At 47.6% G+C, this 12762-nt stretch overlaps 1 protein-coding gene across 2 annotated transcripts in view; it reads left to right on the forward strand.

Moving 5' to 3' along the window:
- Window positions 1–12762, forward strand: part of Soga1 (suppressor of glucose, autophagy associated 1) — a 71250-nt gene that overhangs the window by 37773 nt on the left and 20715 nt on the right. The window contains exons 5-7 of one of the 2 annotated variants that reach the window (XM_036186455.1): window positions 389–1564; window positions 4218–4358; window positions 8735–8860. In XM_036186455.1, coding sequence (XP_036042348.1) covers window positions 389–1564; window positions 4218–4358; window positions 8735–8860 — 1443 coding nt within the window. The remainder of the gene's footprint in view (window positions 1–388; window positions 1565–4217; window positions 4359–8734; window positions 8861–12762) is intronic. The other variant, XM_036186456.1, reaches the window with a different exon arrangement.

The following is a 12762-nucleotide window of genomic DNA, read 5'->3' on the forward strand; positions in this document are numbered from 1 at the left end:
GATAAAAGCACCACATTTTGCACAGGGCAGGCACAGAATCCTGTTAGCAGCCAGGGTGCCAGGCACTTTTTGTCCATTTTCCCATTTAACAGTCAGTGTGTAAGAAAGGAATGTTTCTGTCCCCTTTTACAGATGGAGCAATTCTAGCAGGAATGGCCATAGTCAGTCAGAATGTCACCGGCTCCAAGACTCCAAGATTGTAGTCAGTGTGCCCTGGTCTCTCAATACCAATGTCTCTGCTCTGCTTTCTGTGGTCTCCAGGCCTTGAGAGCCGGGCTGAGTCACCTCTGTGTTCTCAGACATAGTGCACTCCAGAATGCTGTGGCTAGCTCCAAGCTGTCAATAATCTTCCTTATTGCTATCTGTCTCTGTACCCATTGGGCCGCAGGAGGACAGCGCAGACCTGAAATGCCAGCTGCATTTCGCAAAGGAGGAGTCGGCCCTCATGTGCAAGAAGCTCACCAAGCTGGCCAAGGAGAACGACAGCATGAAGGAGGAGCTGCTCAAGTACCGCTCCTTGTATGGGGACCTGGACGCAGCCCTGTCCGCAGAGGAGCTGGCGGATGCTCCGCATTCCCGTGAGACCGAGCTGAAGGTGCACCTGAAGCTGGTGGAGGAGGAGGCCAACTTGCTGAGCCGGCGCATCGTGGAGCTGGAGGTGGAGAACCGGGGCCTCCGGGCCGAGATGGACGACATGAAGGACCATGGGGGTGGCGGGGGCCCTGAGGCCCGGTTGGCCTTCTCTGCTCTGGGTGGTGAGTGCGGGGAGAGCCTGGCTGAGTTGCGGCGCCACCTGCAGTTCGTGGAAGAAGAGGCTGAGCTGCTGCGGCGCTCCTCGGCTGAGCTAGAGGACCAGAACAAGTTGCTGCTGAACGAGCTGGCCAAATACCGCTCGGAGCACGAGCTGGATGTGACTCTGTCAGAGGACAGCTGCTCGGTGCTCAGCGAGCCCTCGCAGGAGGAGCTGGCGGCTGCCAAACTGCAGATTGGCGAGCTCAGCGGCAAGGTCAAGAAGCTGCAGTATGAGAACCGCGTGCTTCTCTCCAACCTGCAGCGCTGCGACCTGGCCTCTTGCCAGAGCACACGCCCCATGCTGGAGACGGACGCCGAGGCTGGGGACTCTGCGCAGTGCGTGCCTGCTCCTCTGGGCGAGGCGCTGGAGCCCCACACTGCCCGGCTCTGCAGGGCCCGTGAAGCCGAGGCGCTGCCCGGGCTGCGGGAGCAGGCCGCCCTGGTCAGCAAGGCCATTGACGTCCTGGTGGCTGATGCCAATGGCTTCTCGGTTGGCCTCCGGCTGTGCCTGGACAATGAGTGTGCAGACTTGCGATTGCACGAGGCGCCTGATAACAGTGAGGGTCCCAGGGATGCCAAGCTCATCCATGCCATCCTGGTGCGGCTCAGCGTGCTGCAGCAGGAACTGAACGCTTTCACACGCAAGGTGGATGTGGCCTTGGGTAGCTCTGGCAAGGAGCAACCTGAGTCCTTGCCTGCGCTACCTGCCTTGGGCTCCCAGGGGTCCTCTAAGGAGATCATGCTGGCCAAAGACCTTGGCTCTGACTTCCAGGTAAGATACCCAGGCCAGGGGCCTGTTACTTTTATTACATACAAACTTTGTGCTGGACCAGGCACACGACAGAGAAGGACACAAGTCTGTGTACAAACAACTCTATAAGTGTCTTGCACTCAACAGTCATGTGATCATCATCCAGAACATGACCAGTCCCAAGGCTGCCCTGCTCAATCTCCCCGATAGCCACTATCCCTGCTCCTCAGGACAACCTCCTGATTTTATCCATCTTTGAGCTTTATATAAATGGAATTGTATAAACCGAACACAGCAGTTCCTGCCTTTGTTCACTTGGCCTGCTATTTGCTCTTATAGGTAGTAAAAATGTATTTATTCCAACTTACTTAGTATAAGCCTATTGACTCGGTGATTGCCCAGCATGCATTTACTATGGATGGAGGTTGATTCTGAGGTCCTATCTTTTTGCTAGATTATTTTTTTCCCTTCCTTCCTCTCCCCTTGCCTCCCCTCTCCTCTCCCAGTGCTGGGGACAGAACCCAGGGCCTCATACACGCTGGGCAAGTTTTCTACCATTGAGCCACACCCCTGGCCCCCTCCTTTTAAAAGACTTGAAAATTTATGTGTGTGTGTGCACACGCATGCGAGCGCGCATACGTGTATATATATACCACCTGTATATGGGTGTCCACAGAAGCCAGAGGAAGGTGGTTGTGAGTGCCTATCTTGATATGGGTGCTAGGAACTGAACTTGGGTCCTCCTGAAGAGCATCAAGCTCTTAGCTATTGAGCTATTTCTCCAGGGCAGCCACCCCACCCCTTCTTTTCTTGTCTTTTGTAACTAAAATCTTTATTACACTTATTTTCTGGGGGTCAGAGGGAGCCACTGTGGACATGCAGTGGTCTCAGGAGTCAGTTCTCAGATGGTCCTGCAGATCCACTCGAGTTATCAGCCTTGGTAGCAAGTACATTTACCCACTAAGCTATCTTGCCAGCCCATAATTTTAAATTATAAAGCAAATGTTTGTGGTTTTTAAATCATTTTGATGAGTTTTTGAGAAGCTTAGTCTTAATACCCATGATATGCTACCTAGAAAAACTAAAACAGCAAAAATGTCCATAATTTGCAAAGTATTCTTGCAAAAGCAACACATAAACATTGGAAACAAAGACAAAAATAAGTGAACACCTTGTGTCCCTGCTTACCACTGTGTGCCAATACCTCTGTAGATGGTTTTGACTGGTGGTGTTCAGTACAGCCATCACATGGAGCAGCCATGTGGGGATGTGGCTCGTGGTAAGGCACTTGCCTTAGCAGGCCACACAGGCTGCATTTCCAGGACAGAATAGAAACAAAACAAAATTACCAAGACAAAATTTCAGAATTAAATGAACAAAAATGACATAGGATTGGGCTGAGGTTTCTTGGGTGCAGTTACGCATTTCAGATGCTAGCGTCTAGTTGCATCCTGGAAGCACCTCTCTAACCCTCCACGTGCCCTCCCCGCACTTCTTTTTCACACCCTTTGCTTCTGTTATAGCTGTTGTTGGACAGCGTCTTCCTCATGCACGTATTCCCGGTCCATTTGCTGGACACTTTGTTGCTGGTCCCTACCCTTTGTATTCCTGGATAGTGTGTTTTCCTCATGCACGGTATTCCCGGAACCATTTGCTGGACACTTTGTTGGTGGTCTCTATACTTTGTATTCCTGGATAGTGTGTTTTCCTCATGCACGGTATTCCCGGTCCATTTGCTGGACACTTTGTTGGTGGTCTCTATACTTTGTATTCCTGGATAGTGTGTTTTCTTCATGCATGGTATTCCCTAACCCTAACCCTAACCTGGTCCATTTGCTGGACACTTTGTTGCTGGTCCCTACCCTTTGTATTCCTGGATAGTGTGTTTTCCTCATGCACGGTATTCCCGGAACCATTTGCTGGACACTTTGTTGCTGGTCCCTACCCTTTGTGTTCAGCATAGGATAAGTGGTAGTCCCTAAAACCAGACAGAATAGGATTCGCACTCCCAAGGTCCTTATTGCCTAGTGAGGAAGAATTCATCCACATGGCAAGCCTGTGACTATGATAAGACAGACAGAAGAGGGACCTGAAAGAAAGATACATAGTTTCCATCAACAAGGAACTTGTCCTAGATCTTGAAGAGGCTCAGCTCATAGAGAAGGAACATGGTAGGTTCAAGGAACTGTGCAGAGTGGTGAGGCTGGGCTGCAGAGCATGGGGTGGTTTGGTTTTCATCCTGAGAGCAGATTTCCATGCATGGCACTGCACAGTACTACAGCAGCTTCAACTCATGCTTTGCTGCTGTGGCTTAAGATGGCTTCTTAAACAAGTGGACAGCTCCATGTCGAGTCTCCTCCTTGTTTCATCCTGAAGAGTGAGCAGGGATCACACAGGTGGTAGAGCAGTGGAACTGTTTCAGAAGGCTTTTGCATAACAGCCATTCACAAAAATAGTGTTTTCACTTGCCTACTCTTTCATCTTTGCAACAAGCAGTCATTGTGTGATGGCAATGCTCCCTGGTGAGGCTGGGTCCAGGGTGCAAGATTGATTCACCTGGGCCTCACTCTCATGTGGACAAAGCCTATTATGGAGCTGAGGCCTGGTGGGGACCTTTGGTAGTGATCCTCGGGCCTCTCCCCATGGCTCTCTCTGCTTGTGCCCCTCACTTTAGCCACCTGACTTCAGAGATCTGCTGGAATGGGAGCCTAGGATCCGAGAGGCCTTCCGTGCTGGTGACTTGGACTCCAAGCCTGACCCTAGTCGGAACTTCAGACCTTACCGAGCTGAAGATAATGATTCCTATGCCTCTGAGGTGGGTCGAGGCCTAAATTGGAGGTGGGATTGAAGGAGAGTGTCTGGGGCCTCTCAAAACCAGGGTGATCCTTGGAGGGTGATGGGCTTTGAGCATTCTGTTTGGTTTTAAGCTTCCTAACAACCAGGGAGGCAGGGGGAAGAAGAGAATTTGAATCAGTCCCATGGTCTAGTTAGAGAAAGTTTAGCTGGACATGGTGTGTATCTGTAATCCCAGTGTTAGGATGCCGAACTGGAGGCCATCATAAAATGTCTAATGTACATACCAGAGAGGCAATGGTGTAGCTGGAAGTTTCTCCTGCCTGCACCCCTCCTCCCCCCTGCATGCTACGAATCTCTCCCACCTGGGTCCTCCAGCTGCCTGGTCCTAAGTAAATACACAGAGGCTTATATTAATTAGCAATTGCATGGTCTATGGCAGGCTTCTTGCTAGCTAGCTCTTTTATCTTAAATTAACCCATTTCTATTAATGTATGTTTTGCTATGTGTTCTGTGGCTTTACCAGTTTGCTGGCATGTTGCTCCTTGGGTGGTAGGCTCGAGTTTCTCCAGACTCCTCTTTTCTCTTTCCTGTCTCTCTAAGAATAGAGCCCCTCATAGGGTTGTTGACGGGGGTAGATACATCAAAAGCTTTAGCTTAAGGCCTGGCCTCTATGGGTGAAGATGAGGATTAGTGTCCATGACATGTCACTTGGACTCAGGGGACCTGAGTGAGATCTCACTCTGATGGTCTGGTGGTGTGATCTTGAATACATTCACATCCTGTGGCCCCAGCTTTCCCACCCACAACATTAATGCTCATTAGAATTTCTAAAGTTCTCTGGTCTTTGAAAAGTTCCCTGTCCCCTTGAGTCTGGGATGCTCCCTGGAAACTGAGGCAGTCTGGACATTCTAGGGGAAGGGGAAAAACAGTGTCTGGATGTGTAACTGAACTGTGCACTTAGCATGCAGAAGACCTTAGCTTTGATCCCCAGTGGGGAGATGGACAGACAGAGAGAGAAGGGCAGGGAGAGAGGAGGAGAAGAAAAACCCTGAGATACTTAGATCTCATTTTCTGAGAAGAAATGAGCTTGATTGTGTGAGCTCCTTTACACATTTAATCGGTTTCAGTCACCCTTCCTGAGCAGTTATGATAGAAACGCGGCACCAGCCCTGAGTTCAAGGAGGGTGTGTGAGGGTAGCAGCCTGACTTCTTCTAAAGAGTTGTTTGTTTGCTGAACCAGGGTCTCAGGATGTAGACCACATTTACCTCAAACTTACCATCTTCCTGCCTCCAACTTCTTACTGCTGGGATTACAGGCACATGACACTTTGCCCAGCTCTGCAGAGATTTTTAATACACAACAGGTGTACAAGACATGCCTCAAATCATTGCAGAGACAGTGCCAAATTATCGTATTATTGGCCACATACTTTTTTCTCACAGCCGGACACCTGCCATGCCTGGGACCATTTCCATGTTCCTCTTCCTGCACAGTGTGTTAGAATAAACATTCCTGTTACCAGAAATACTCAATACTTTTCTTTTTCTTGAGATGGAGTCTCACTGTGTTGCTCAGGCTGGTCTCAAAGGCACAGGCTCAGGTGACCCTCCTGCTTCATGCACTACTTCATTTCATCTGGCTAAAACTTTCGTTACTGGAGTAAACAACAGAGTATCAATGGGGTCGGGCTATAGCTCAGTGATGAAACACTGCTTAGCATGTGTGGGGCTTTGAGTCCAATCCCCGGCTCAGCACGCACACACACACACACACACACACACACACACACACACACACACAGAGAGAGAGAGAGAGAGAGAGAGGGGGAAGGGAGAGAGAGAGAGAGAGAGATAGGGAAGGGAGAGAGAGGAGAAGGGAAGACAAACAGGTGCGTATGGCTTTTCACAGACTAAACACCTTGTTCGCCTTTGGTGCTCTGTGATGGGGTCTTGCTACGTAGCTCACGCTGGCCTCAAGCTCATGATCTTCCTGTTTTGTAAATTAGCCTCTAGATCCGCCAGCAGACTCTAGAAAGTTCCTTCTGTGGTCCCTTCTAGTCTCTAGCTGGACTTACAAAAGAACAGGTTTTAGAACACTTTTTACATTTATTTATTGTGTGTGTGTGTGTGTGTGTGTGTGTGTGTGTGTGGGTGTGTGTGGGTGTGCACATTGTGCTGCAGCATGCACCTTTAAGTCAGAGGACAACTTGTAGGAGTTGGCTCTCTCTCTCCCACCACGTGGGTCCCGGGAATCAAACTCAGGTCCTGATGCTTGTCTGCAAGAGCCTTTATTGGCTGAGCCATCCTATTGGGCCTATTTAATTCTAAATTCTTTTAAAACACCATTTTCCCCAGAAATTGGAGAATTTGGTTAACACTTTTTTTTAATAATCTTGCACCATAGTCATTGTAAGCCACAATAAGTACAATTAGACCCCTAAGCAGCATTACATGAAGGTATAAAGAAAGTTAAAATCATGTTGATAGTTAATGTGTTTCTGTTATGTAATAATACACAAAGACAGTGTCTGTAAGTGTACAGCTGAATGGATTTTTACATATATAGACACATTAAATACATTTTAGATTTCATTATTTATTATTTAAATTGCTTCTAAATTTTTTTCTTTTTAAAAAATTTATTTTATGTACATTTGTGTGAGGGTGTCAGATTCCCTGGAACTGGAGTTTGACAGTCGTGAGCTGCCATGTGGGTGCTGAGAATTGAACCCGGGTCCTCAGGAAGAGCAGTCAGTGCTCTTAACTGCTGAGCCATCTCTCCAGCCCCTAGATTTTTTTTTTTTTTTTTTTTGGTTTTTCGAGACAGGGTTTCTCTGTGTAGCTTTGCGCCTTTTCTGGAGCTCACTTGGTAGCCCAGGTTGGCCTCGAACTCACAGAGATCCGCCTGCCTCTGCCTCCTGAGTGCTGGGATTAAAGGCGTGCGCCACCACTGCCTGGCTAGATTTTTTTGTATTAATTAAATTTATTCATTTATTTTACATCCAGACCACAATTTCCCCTCCCTCGTGTCCTTCCATCCCCTTGACCAACTCCCCTTCACTACCACTGCAATCCACTTCTCTGATTCTGTTCAGAAATGGACAGGCCTCCCATGGGTGTCAACAAAGCATGGCATATCAAGCTGAGGCAGGACCAAGCTCCTCCCCTTGTATTAAGGCTGGGCAAGGCAACCCAGTATAAGGGATAGGTTCCCAAAAGCCAACCAAAGCACTTTGCACAGCCCTGGCACCCATTACTAGGAGTCCCATAAGTAGACCAAGCTACACCACTATCACATACATGCAGAAGGCCTAGTCCCATGTAGGCTCCCTGGCTGTCCATCCAGAGTCTGTGAGTTCCTGTGAGCCCAGATTAATTGTTTCTGTGGGTTCTCTTGTGATGCCCTTGACCACACCTCATACACACACACACCCCAGCTCATACAATCTTTCTTCCCTCTCTTCAGCAGGATTCCCTGAGCTTGGCCCAGTGCTTGGCTGTGGGTCTCTGTATCTGTTTCCATTGATTGCTGGATGAAGGCTCTCTGATGACAATTGGTATTGTCATCGATCTATGAGTATGTTGTTTGGCAGAATATTGTTAGGCATCATTGTGCTGACACTTTTTTCTCCAATCATATATGGAAAGATCTCCCCATGCTTATGAATCGGTAGGATTAACATAGTAAAATGGCCATCTTACCAAAAGCAATCTACAAATTCAGTGCAATTCCCATCAGAATTCCAACACAATTCTTTACAGACCCTGAAAGAGCAATATTCAACTTCATATGGAAAAACAAAAAACCCAGGGTAGCCAAAACAATCCTGAACTTCTGAAGTGATCACCATCCCCGATTTCAAGTTCCACTACAAAGCTGTAGTAATAAAAATGGCATGGTATTGGCATAAAAACAGACAGGTGAACCAATGGAATCGAAGACCCCGACATAAATCCACACACCTATGGCCACCTGAGTTTTGATAAAGAAGCTTCTAAACTTTAATTATAAACAATGAAATAGCATACTGTGGCAGCTTCTTGGGAGGCTGAAGCAGGGGGATGGCTTGAGCTCAGGAGTTCGAGACCAACCTGTGAAAAACACTGAGGCTGAGTCAAAAATAAGTAAATCAAGTGATTAAAGAGACTATGAACAACTTTGTGCATCAAATTTAGTTTTCACGGTATATTATTTTCTGCAAATAAATTTGCAAGAGAGAACTGTTAAAAATTATTCTGTGGAGGCTTTGACATGGACTGTTTGATTTAATGGTCACAATGACTCTGAGGCAAGGACGCCCGGGTCCAGCTTACCGTTGGTTCTCTGCTCCCGCCGTTCTTTGACCACAGCCTGTGTCCTCTCTCCACTCCTGTGTGGTCCCCACCCCACTGCAGATCAAAGAGCTTCAACTGGTTCTGGCCGAGGCCCATGACAGCCTCCGGGGCTTGCAAGAGCAGCTGTCCCAGGAGCGGCAGCTCCGGAAGGAGGAGGCTGACAGCTTCAACCAGAAAGTGGTCCAGGTGGGTTTGTACCACATTTTTTTTAACCTGCTACAACTTCTTCAGGACTGAAGATGCAGAGGCCATGGTGTAGCTCTGTGGTAGAGCGCTTGCCCAGTATGTTGGAGGCTCTGGGTTTTGTTCCTAGCATAGGAAGAAATTGAACACTGCTAAAAGCAGGGTCCTCAGAAGGGGATGACATGAGGGGAAACACCCCTGTGCCCTACCAGTGTTCTTCAAATCTTAGATGGTTTTTTAATAAAAACCCAGAGCCAGATTATCAGGGTGAAAGCTGAAAGAACAGAGAAGCAAGGCAGCCAGCCACCTCTACAAAATCCTCAGCCTAAAGATAGTGAGTTCCTTTTTTCTCACGCCTTGTATACCTTTCTCTGCCCAGACATTACTTCCTGGGATTAAAGGCGTGTGTGCTTCCCAAGCAAAGGATTGATTTCAAATGCTGGGATTAAAGGTGTGTGCCACCGCTGCGTGGCACTATGTCTAATCTAGTGACTGGTTCTGTCCTCTCATCCTCAGGCAAGTTTATTAGGGTACACAATATATCACCACATGCCAGGATGTCACCGAGTTTGTGATTGTAGCTCTAGCCTGGGCTGGGACCCCTGCACATGATATTGGCTGCCTAGATGACACTGGCCTGTTTAATCTCTTGGATTTTGCTCTGCTTTGTTTGAGACAGTGCCTCTGTTGTTGGTTGGTTTTCACTCTGACTCTTTTGGGAGCCTACCACCAGCTCCCAAATAAACCACACACAGTCTTATTCTTTCGTATGAATGCCTGGCCTTCGCTTGGCTTGTTTCTAGCCAGCTTGCCTTAACTTAAATCATCCTATCTACTGTTTGCCTCTGGGCATTTACCTTTCTCTATTTCTGTATACCTTTCTTTACTTCTTACTCTGTGGCTTGCTGTGTAGCCAAGTGGCTGGCCCCTGGAGTCCCCTCTCCTTCCTTTCTCGTTCCTTAATCTCCCGTTTCTCTCTTTTTCTCCTGTTCTCTCTGCCTGCCAGCCCCACCTATCCTTTCTCCTGCCTTGCTATTCAGGTTGTTCAGCTATTTATTAGACCACTCAGGTATTTTAGACAGGCACAGTAACACAGCTTCACAGAATTAAACACATGTATCATAAAAGAATGTAACACATCTTTGCATCATTAAACAGATATTCCACAGCATTGAAATAATATTCTATAGCATCTCTCTCTATGTAGCTCTGGCTGTCCACTCAATATGTAGAGTGGGCTGATTCGAACTCACAGAAATATGCCTGCCTCTGTCTCCCAAGTGCTGGGATTAAAGGCATGTGACACCATGACTCTCTGTTTCATCACTTAAAAAAAATTTTTTTTTTAAGATTTTTTGTTTTTAATTACACATAGATATGTGTGGATATGTGCATGTCAGTGCAGGTGTCTGTGGAGACCAGAAGTGTCAGATTTCCTGTGATCTGCCTGATATGGGTTCTGGGAATTGAAACCTATCGTGGACCTTGTTAGACCAGCCCCCACGATCTGCTCAGGGGAATGAAGGAAATGCCTCAGAGTATCGAGGGTAGGAAACTTATCTGAGGGAAATTAGGAACAAGTTTTAGTCTACCACATTTTATTCATTCGTTCTTTCACCCACTCACTTCCTCACACTTCTCCCATGCTTCTTCATGTTTCTTCTTCTGCATCTCTCACCCAGCATACGCACACACTTCACTCGCATTCTGTAGCAGCTCTTATCTGGGTTCACATGAATCCATGGAAAGAAGACCCAGGGGCACCTTAAGAATGAATTTAGCCTTCGAGGCTGCAGGGGAATCCAGCCTCTCTGGATTCAAAGCTCTAGGGACTGACCCCTTTTCCTTCACCCCAGGCATCTTTGTATTTCTCAATATTTACAGTTTAGCCAGTTGATTTCCATATGCTCAACACAACCTAAAAGGAGCTCCCAACAATACAATGCCAAGTGCAAATTCCTCAAGTTCTCAGGTACCACAGTTTGCCGGGTTTCCTGAACCAAGTTTTGCATAGGCCTTGTATCCTTAGGACGCTCTGAGACAAGATTCACATAGGACAAACAAAAGGTATCAGTTAAACAAAAGATGGATTAGGCTAGGTGCTGCTCTCTGGAGCCACTCCTGAGTAGCTCAGCGGAAATGCAGGCACAAGCTCTCACATAGCTCTACACAGCCAATAAACAACTGGCTGAACCTTGAGCGTCAGGGTACCCATAGAAAGGGAGCTACTGCAAGGAAGGGCTATGTCTTGATGTAAACAGCCTGGCCTTGATTTAGCAATAAACAACACCTGGGAATTAGTCTTTGTATCTATTCTGTAGGGGCAGCTAGTCTATATTGGACTTGTTCTAAGGTCTTTGCAAAATGTATGAAAGGCTGTCTTTGAGACTGAGAATACTGCCACTTTCCTGTGTCAGTAAAGAAGAATATTCTGGTAATATTTCTGTTCATCAGAATTATACAGCTTAAATAGAAATCCACAGCTTTGTGCCCAGAGATGTAAAAAACTACCGAAGGGCCATGGAAAGCACCCCACAGCTGTTCTTACAGGGGGAGATATAGTGGTGGCACATGAGAAAGTTACAGACAGAAAGCAACCAGTTTCCACAGCCAGTGACCCCATGGCCTTGCCAGGTAGGGCTCCCCATCAGAGAGCTATATACATCTGGTGGGTCGACTTGTCAAACATCAGTTGTTGCCGGGCGGCGGTGGCACATGCCTGTAATCCCAGCACTCAGGAGGCAGAGGCAGGTGGATCTCTGTGAGTTCGAGGCCAGCCTGGTCTACAGAGCTAGACCAGGACAGGCTCCAAAGCTACAGAGAAACCCTGTCTTGAAAAACCAAAAACAAACAAACAAACAAAAACATCAGTTGTTATCTGCTGTATACTCTCACAGCCCTCAACAGAAACCGGGTCCTCGGGAAGAGCAGCCAGTGCTTTTAACCACTGAGCCACCTCTCCAGCTCGTTTCAACTCTTGGCCTTAGTTTCTGATTTTTGAAACGGTGCACCTCTCAAGCCTGGCTGTGGGTCAATTTGATAGTTCGATAATAGCATTTATTAATGGTGAGATGGGTAAAGACACTAGTCACCAAGCCTTACAACTTAAGTTTGATCTCCAGGACCCATACAGTAAGAAAGAACTAACCTCTCTAGTCCTCTGACCACCATACACGTGCCAAGGCACCTGTGCTCACCCATGTACATACAAAATAATAAGTAAATGTAAAAAAAAAAAAGAAAGAAAGGAAGGAAGGAAGGAAGGAAGGAAGGAAGGAAGGAAGAAAGAAAGAAAGAAAGAAGCAGACCTTCCTGAGTGGCCTGTGCAACACACATTCCACGTATTATATCCTGTCTGTAATCCTCATACTCTTCCCTGTGAGGTCCCCCACTTTACGGATCTGGAAGCTGCTGTGGTGATGGTGCAGGGTAGGATGTGCTGCAGAGGTAGAAGGATTACAGATTCGGAAACAGAGCTCACAGAACAGACGTGCTTTGCTCAGAGCTGTACATCCCGGGCCTTTGGCTCCCTTGGCCGTGACCCAGGGTTGCTCCTTAGGATAGTTACTGTTATTCGGCCTCCCTTGACCCCAGCATACCTCTGCTCTGCACCTCACCCTCTCTGCAGTCCCACTTACCTTCATAGTTCCCAGACCTATGTAAGCACATGGGAGACACCTGACGCCCGGGAAGCTCTCAGTCATGGTGGCCAGAGGTCATTCCTCAAGCTGATTACCCAGTGTTTTGAGTCAGGATCCCTCCCTGGCCCTCAGGGCTCACTGATTGATGACAGTAGGCTGGCTGGCTGAGCTTTTGTATGTGCCTTCTGGATGAATTGAAGTCCTTATGCTGTGTGGCAGGCACTGTCCTGACAGCTCTCTCTCCAGCCCACTGCTTTGGGTAGA

Source organism: Onychomys torridus, chromosome 4, assembly GCF_903995425.1.
Source record: "Onychomys torridus chromosome 4, mOncTor1.1, whole genome shotgun sequence".
NCBI lineage: Eukaryota > Metazoa > Chordata > Mammalia > Rodentia > Cricetidae > Onychomys > Onychomys torridus.